The sequence below is a fragment of the Sinocyclocheilus rhinocerous genome, unplaced genomic scaffold, assembly GCF_001515625.1.
Source record: "Sinocyclocheilus rhinocerous isolate Xijiao unplaced genomic scaffold, SAMN03320098_v1.1 scaffold555, whole genome shotgun sequence".
In the NCBI taxonomy this organism is placed as follows: Eukaryota; Metazoa; Chordata; class Actinopteri; order Cypriniformes; family Cyprinidae; genus Sinocyclocheilus; species Sinocyclocheilus rhinocerous.
In genome coordinates, this window is record NW_015629527.1 from 233,796 (window position 1) to 242,460 (window position 8,665).

The 8,665-nt window shown below is 36.8% G+C and overlaps 1 protein-coding gene across 2 annotated transcripts in view; it reads left to right on the top strand.

Annotated features, from left to right (window-relative positions):
* Positions 1–8,665, top strand: part of arhgap39 (Rho GTPase activating protein 39) — a 72,421-nt gene that overhangs the window by 25,672 nt on the left and 38,084 nt on the right. For both annotated transcript variants that reach the window (XM_016551183.1, XM_016551182.1), the window contains exon 2: positions 6,843–7,223. In XM_016551183.1, coding sequence (XP_016406669.1) covers positions 6,843–7,223 — 381 coding nt within the window. The remainder of the gene's footprint in view (positions 1–6,842; positions 7,224–8,665) is intronic.

An 8,665-nucleotide genomic window follows, 5' to 3' on the forward strand; every position in this document is an offset into this window, starting at 1 on the left:
TGCTTGTCATTATGAAGTGGTCCGCAGCACGAGCGTTTACTACTTCGTGTGAGCGGTCAGTTCAGATCCATACGTGTGAGAATGAGCTGTAGCGATGCCTGAGCGAACACCATTAATATCAGGGTGCAGTCTTTAAAATGAGGTTTGCTGCCAAGGTGACGCGTGTTAGTGCAGAACATGAAGAATTATGGCTCTCTGTTTCCTCTCGTCATCTTCATTGTTTGCTTTTCTCTAAATCCTGCCTGTTCTTTCTGTCGTTGTCTTTAAAGGGGCCGTTGAGAGCCACAGACGGGTTGCAGAGGTAAAATCCCATTCATTGTCTCCACAGAGAAATTGATTTTTTACCGATGCTGTATAAACCTCTCAAGGTTCACCATGAGCTCCAAGGCTTTTAAGTCATGATTTACGGTTCTCAAGTCAGTGCGATTTACCCTCTTTTAAAGGGATAGTTCACCCAGAAATGAAAATTTGCTGTGCATTTCCTCACCCTCAGGCCATCCGTGATTACTTTTTTTTCTTTAGTAGAACATTAAAGAGGATTTTTAGCTGAAACCGTGGTCGTTGGTGATTCATAAAATGCAGGTCAATGGCTACTGTCACTTTGAGAGTTAATAAAGCACATATCAGGTAACACAAAATGAATACCTGTGGCTCCTGACAATATATTGAGGTCTTATGAACATTATTTACAACATTATTACCTGTAATCCAGAGCCTCAGGCAAACGGGGAAATACGATTATTTTTCAATCCGATTCAGTTTTATTTCGATCTGGTTCTTTTATACAGTTCATTTTAGACGTGCCGGTATTCGGTAATGAAATATATCATGGTAATGAATATGCACGATCGTGGGCACTTGAAAATAATTATTACAAATTATTCAGATTTTTTGAATGCATTTTAAGAATACTTTTCCCATCAACTGGTCACAATGCACAACACGCTGTATGCGGCGTGAAAGATGCGTGCGCACTCTGATGTAAACAAGCGCGGATGAGCAGCGCATGGCGGAGCGCGTGAGAGACGCTCTGGATGAAAGCACATTCACTGTCTGACAGCAGATGGCGCTGAACAGCAGAAATGCAGCCGTTACTCCGGAAACCCTGTAAACAAAGCAGCTGCACTACTTCTGAAAGGTATTAAAATGGTTTAAACAGCCATTCAGATTATTGTATTCCTGGTGTTCATCACAGCGCCAAATACTTAAATATTTAGGCGATTTATTTTCAAACTTTTTTTACATTTTAATCTGGATTACAACATGCCCTAGATATTGTTTGAAAATGTTTTGATTCTTTATTGTTTGGTCACACTTTACATTAAGGCTTTATTAATTAACATTAGTTAATTCATTAGTTAACACAAACTGCCAATGAAAAATTCTTCTAAATATTCATTAATCTTAGGTAATTTCAATATTTAATGAACTAACAGTTGTATTTTTAACAAAGATTAATAACTTCTGTAGCAAATATTGCTCATTGTGAATGTTAATGCATTAACTAAGGTTAACTAATGAGATCTTAATGTAAAGTGTTACTTATTGGTCTTTATAATTCTTTTGCACTTTAATCTGTGTGAAATTTTTACTTTATACCTTTTTGTGTAATATTTTTATTGTATGTAAATGTTCAGTTCTTTTTGTTATAAGCAAAAAGTTATTAAACCTGTTATACTTTATGACAAGACTTTTTTGCAACTAAATTGCAATACCGTGATAATACCGTATAAAAAGCATTCGCAATTAACCGCAACATGAAAATCTGATACCGTCATATGCCTAGTTAATTTCAATGAACTGGTTCAGTTCACTAGTTCGTTTACATAATCATGCACTCAATAATGATGTGAAACATGTATGTTTTACGTGTCTAAAGCATATAAAGTGAATAAACTAGTCTTTATCAGCTCACCATTTTACATAAACTAGGAGAAACCATGAAAAGGTTAATTTCTCCCCTTCATGAAAGCTCTTGGTTCACACATGTGCACATCATTGGCTCGTCGGTCTTCGGCCCGAGTCAAACTGTTTCCTCAGTTCAGTGACTGTTGGAGGAACTGGAGCGCTGAATCAGTTCATTCATCATTGGATCATATATGCCGTTATTTCGGCTCATTTCCAGTCGGAGTGACTGTCTGGCATCTGAAAGTGAGTTTTGATTGAGTAACTTGTAGATCTGCGCTGCTAGAGCTGCGAACTGATTCAGATGATTCAGTCCGATTAGGTGAACTTGTTCAACTAGTTCACTAAAAAGAATCGGTTCAAAAGAATGATTTGTTCGTGAACCGGACATCACTCTAGACTGTTTGTCTGAGGCTCTGGATTACAGGTAATAATGTTGTAAATAATGTTCAGTTTCTTGCACAGACTTCACTTCACAAGATCTTAATATATCATCAGGAAGCTCGGGTATTAATTTTGTCTTGCCTGTATGTGCTTTTTTGACTCTGGTAGCTGTTGACTTCAATTTCATGAATCACCAAGTACCAAGGTTTTAGCTGAAAACTTTTTTACTGTTCTACTCAAGAAAAAAGTCACCTACGTCTTGGATGGTCTGAGGATAAGTAAATTAACAGCTGAACAATCCCTTTTTATATACGTGTGTTATCAGCTGAATCCCATTGTCATTCATCACATTAAATCCCTGTGCTCTCGTTTATCTGTAGAGATGAAGGACAGATGAAGATCTCTATATATAGACTCGGTGAGAGAGGTAAAGGGCAGGTCGTAGACAGAAGAATGGATTGAAATGAGCTGGAGAGGTTAATAGACTGACAAGAGGATTGTAGTGATGGTCACCGTGTGACCTTTGACCTTCCGTCTCAGGAATACATCCAGCTGGAGTCATTTTTGAGGATGCAAAGCAGAATTTCTGTGCTCTTTTGATGTAAGCGTGCTCGATCTGATTTGAATAATCGCTCTTTCATTTGCATTTTCCGTCACTGTTATAGTAGGTGTTGTGTTTTATTCAGTGTCTCTGTGATTTCACCTTCTGCGGTCGGCGGTGAACGCTTTGAGCGACAGCTTTAAATCCAGCCGCATGATTAGTGGCACCTTGTAAAGGGCGTCTTTGTAAAGCACGGTCAGTAATTGCTGCAGATGGCGGCTGTTAACAGCACTGCAGCAGAAAGCTTGTCAATCAATAGCAGTGCATCTGCTCGACTCCTAACGTTACCATTCAATAAACTCCTGACATCAGACTGCAGTGCAAAAAAATTAATTTCTTACTCAGTATTTTTGTATTGTTTTCTAGTACAGATATCTAACAATCAAGAGAAGCCGAAAGACTTAAAGGGTTAGTTCACCCAAAAATGAAAATTAGCCTGTGTTTTACTCACCCTCGAGGCATCCTAGGTGTATATGACTTTCTTCTTTCAGACGAATCCAATCGGAGTTATATTAAAAATTATCCTGGCTCTTCTAAGCGTTATCATTGCAGTAGGCGGGTGTTTCTGTTTAACAGTCCAAAACACGTTAAATAAAGCGCGTGCATCCATAATAAAACGTGCCTCACATGGCTCCGGGCCGTGAATAAAGGCCTCCTGTAGCGAATCCATGCATGTTTGTAAGAAAAATATCCATATTTCAAATGTAATAAACACTTTTCTCTCACTTCTGCTGACTGACGTATGCATCGCGCGCGCGCCTCTGAGATATGCTAGTGTCGCGAGTTTGTTTACAGGAGCAAAGGAAGCAAAGTTTCCTTACTTTAGCAAAGCAAAACCAGTCTCCTCTTGACTTATATCGAAATCCTCTGACTTTTTTCTTTACAAATCCTCGGTTTGTGCTTGTATTTCGTGACCGGCGTTTTGTTTCGTTCTCTCTCCGCATTCGTCACTAATCACATCCTACGTCATCCGCTGGAACGGCTTCCACGTACCACAGTTAGATGAAGTGAGAGAAAAGTGTTTATTACGTTTGAAATAAGGGTATTTTTCTTACAAACATGCATGGATTCGCTACAGGGGGCCTTTATTCATGGTCCGGAGCTGTGTGAGGCACGTTTTATTATGGATGCACGCGCTTTATTTAACGTGGTTTGGACTGTTAAACAGAAACACCCGCCTACTGCAATGATAACGCTTGGAAGAGCCAGGATCATTTTTAATATAACTCCGATTGGATTCGCCTGAAAGAAGAAAGTCATATACACCTAGGATGCCTCGAGGGTGAGTAAAACACAGGCTAGTTTTCATTTTTGGGTGAACTAACCCTTTAAGATTTGAAGACTTGTTTTCTGAAAAATTTATTAAAATGAGTTTATGCTTAAAACACAAACAAATATCTGTCAGTGGGGTCAGAAAAATAATATTACTCTTTTTTTTCTTTTCTTTGTTGGCAGATAATTGTTCTTGTTTTAAGCATAAACTCACATAATTTTGAGATTTTCCCCCCAGAAAAATAGCAGGAATTGCATTTCAAGTTTTTATTAGTTTTTATTTAAGTGTTAGTCATTTTAGTACATCACGTTGGCTGAATAAACTGAGTAAACTGAATTCATTTTTTTATATTTTCTTTAATTTCACTTAATATTTATTTTATTACTAGTAACAAAATATTTTTTAAATGATTTTAGTTTTAGTTAACTATAGTAATCCAGCTGACTTGATTATTTGATCAGACTGTCAAATGTTGCAAAATTAAAAGTAAATTTAAATAAATAAATAGATAGATGCAAAATAGCAATATTTATACTACTACAAATGTTTGGGGTATGTAAGATTTTTTAATGTTTTAATGAAAGAAGTCTCTTCTGCTCACAGAGGCTGCATTTATTTGATCACAAAAATAGAGTAAAAATTGTGAAATATTATTGTAATTTAAAATAACTGTTGTCTATTTGAATGTTAAACTAATTTATTTCTGTGATCAAAGCTGAATTTTCCAGTCTTCAGTGTCACATGATCTTCAGAAATCAGTATAATATGCTGATTTGCTGCTCAAGAAACATTTCTGATTATTATCAATGTTGAAAACAGTTGTGCCGCCCAATATTTTTGTGGAAACTGTGATACATTTTATTTTTCAGGATTCACAGATGAATAGAAAGTTCAAAAGAACAGCGTTTATTTGAAATAGAAATCTTTTTAACATTATAAATGTCTATTCTGGTCTCTTTTGATCAATTTAATGCATCCTTGCTGAATAAAAGTATACATTTCTTTCAAAAACTAGGATGATGACTACTCACCATTCACTGAACTAATGGCTTTAAATGATTTATTTTTAATAGCAGGCACTATACAGTACACACTACGCAGTGAGCAGTGCTCTAGTATTGCATTGTAACCGTGATCTCCATAAAACTGAGTCTCGAGCACTTCTCTTATGAATACACCTCTTGAATAACACGGTTATGAAGATCCATTAGCTGAACATATTGAAATCCTGAGGAGTGCTATCCGATCATAAGCTTCAGCACATTCAGATGGAAGATACAGACGGATCAAATTACCCAGCGTCCCCTCTGACCAGCTTCCCAAAAATGCTTTCAGCAGGATTTGAGCGATCAGGTTATCCTGGATTAGAGCAGATTAGATTTGATTATGAGATCAGAGGAAATTTACTATGGGATTAACAGAGCTGATTATCACACACATATAATGTGCATATACAATGAAAATAACATCTGAACACAGATAAACACACAGCGGCAAAACGTCTTTGTTTCAGTTTTTGAACGTGTAGACCTTTTGCATTATTTAGAATGAGCAGTTTTTGCCAAATTCTGCAGCGTTTGTGCTTCAGATATGGATGTTTTCTCAAATCTTGTGTCTTGTTCAACAACACCACTAAGATTTTCTTTGGAAAATATTAAAATCTTTTTAGCTTTTATATTTAGGGTTCATAAGATTTGTATTCATGCTTATAAATTATTAAAAATGTAAACAAATGCACCGCAATCTTATAAAACGAGCATCTCTCTCTGCCTGTTGGGGTTTTGCAGCTTGTTGTATATCTCACACACACACACACACACTCACTCACACACACACACACACACTCACTCACTCACTCACTCACTCACTCACACACTCACTCACACACACACACACACACACACACACACACACACACACACACACAGCAATACGTGACTTTTTTCATAAAAATCACTTTTTATTTAATTATTTATTTATGGAATTTAAGATAGAAAATGTGTTTATGGTTATATATTTATATATTAAATACTTTTTATCTTTTATTTTATTGTATTTTTTACAGAATTTTTTAGGGGAAAATGTGTTTAATTTTCATTAGAATGATTTTCATTAGATTGTCTCTCAATACTGTAATATGTTTCAAGTAGCAAGAATTTAAAAGAAAGAATAGTTTAATTTGCATAAAAATAAGGTCATAATTCAAAAAATATTACTGTTCAAAAAGTACGCTTCATTTTCTTTGAAAAAAAGAGAAAAATTCATTATTTTCATTAGATTATCATTATTATAATATTAGATTAATAAAATATAATAAACCAGTGTTTTTTTAAACTCTAAAACATGAAATATGGAGTTATCGGTTTGCCAAAAAATGACTGTTGGCGTTATCTGCTCTTGCTATAAAACACTTTTAATATGTAAAAAAAAAACATACTTTCAATTAACTTTAATTTTGTAAATTGCCTGTATTTGTTTAAGTTATTATTACTTAATCAAAACAACCCAACTGCAGTTTGATTGATATTACTTGGAATGCGCAATAAAAAAAACGTGATTTCTGAAAAAAAAATAAAGTTATCGGTTTTTGCAAATGAACTTTTTCATGAGTTTTTGACAGGTTTTGTGTGATCCATTAATTCATTACTGAGTGTAAAGTGTGTTTTCATGTGTGTTTAGGTTGGAATGGGTGGAAATCATCGAGCCGCGCACCCGGGAGCGCATGTACGCCAACCTGCTGACGGGCGAGTGTGTTTGGGACGCCCCGGCGGGCGTGCAGATCAAGCGCAGCGGACAGGACCAGTGGTGGGAGCTTTTCGACTCCAAAACGTCCCGATTCTACTACTACAACGCTTCTACCCAGTGCACCGTCTGGCACCGCCCACACAGCTGTGACATCATCCCCCTCGCCAAACTACAGACCCTCAAGCAGAACACCAACACGACTCCGCCCACTGCGACCAGTGCCTCCGCCGACAGCAGCCCCGCCCGCAGCGCCGTCAGCACCACATCCTCGCAGGAGCAGGAGGAGAAGACGTCCACCGCCGAGGAGGGAGACAGGTGAGCGCATCCCAGATCTTAAAGGTACACTTCACTCAAAAATGAACATTAGCTGAAAATGTGCTCACCCTCAGGCCATCAAAGATTAGGGTGAGTTTGTTTCTTCATCAGATTTGGAGAAATGTAGCATTGCATCACTTGCTCCTCTGCAGTGAATGGGTGCCGTCAGAATGAGAGTCCAAACAGCTGATAAAAACATCTCACAAGTAATCCACAGCACTCCAGTCCATCAGTTAACATCTGGAGAAGACAAAAGCTGAAACAAATCCATCATTAAGACATTTGTAGCTAAAATACGAGTTCATAATCCATAATAACACTTCCTCCGGTGAAAAAGTGTTCTGGTCTGAATCAGGAGAGAAATCTGCACAGATCAAAAACAGCTCTAAACAAATATGTGGCTGGATTTTGATGTGAGAGACGACAGGAGATGCACTTTTCACTGGAGGAAGCGTTATTATGGACTCGGATTTTGACCAGAAGCGATGGTTCGATGTTAAAATGTCTTAATGCTGGATTTGTTTCATCTTTTGTCTTCTCAAGATGTTAACTGATGGACTGGAGTGGTGTGGATTACTTGTGGATTATTGTGATGTTTTTATCAATTGTCTCTCATTTTGATGGCACCCATAATATACTATACCCATATATAAAGTTTAACCAAAATACCAATAATAACCAGGGGGAAAAAATCTTCCAAAATGCAGGTCTTTTAACTGTAAACAAGCCCGAAATACACTGGGACTCTTATTTTGAAATGTTTATGCTTTGCTATTGCTGGATCTATTAGCTTAAAATGTGAGGTATTAATTGATAGCTTTTATTTAATGAGATCATCACTTTTTGAAGTATAATAATCACATCAGGCAGTATCACAATTCCTCTTTTTCCATCCCTAAATTCAAGACCTCTTCAATTGATAAGACATTTGTTATAGCATTTATGATATCTAAGACTTTTTAAGGACTCACTGAGCCTTTTTTATTTGCAGACATGCTCCTAGATACATTTTACAGTTCACACACATCTATTTTTTGTCTTAAACGCTAGTGAAATGCTCGCACTGTCGAGCCCTGGAGGAACTGACACGGAAAACATCCCAGAATCCCTTTTGATTTCACTCTGAGACCCAGACGACACCGGAGGAAGTCAGATTTCATTTAGTTTGACCGTCTGAGCCAGCTTCCTCCTTACAGCCGGGCTTCAGACGCTCTTTAAGACGGACAGCTCTTGTATTTAGTTGTTTCATTAGATTATCGCTGTAAGTGGTTTTGAAAGCTCGACTGGACCAGAAATAAATAGCTTCCTGTTGAGACTTCAATAATATATGTGCACACTACAATACTATTCATGCTATTTTTGCAGTATATAGTATGTACACTAAAAAAAACATATACTGTATATACAGTATGTATATATATATATATATATTTTTTTTTTTT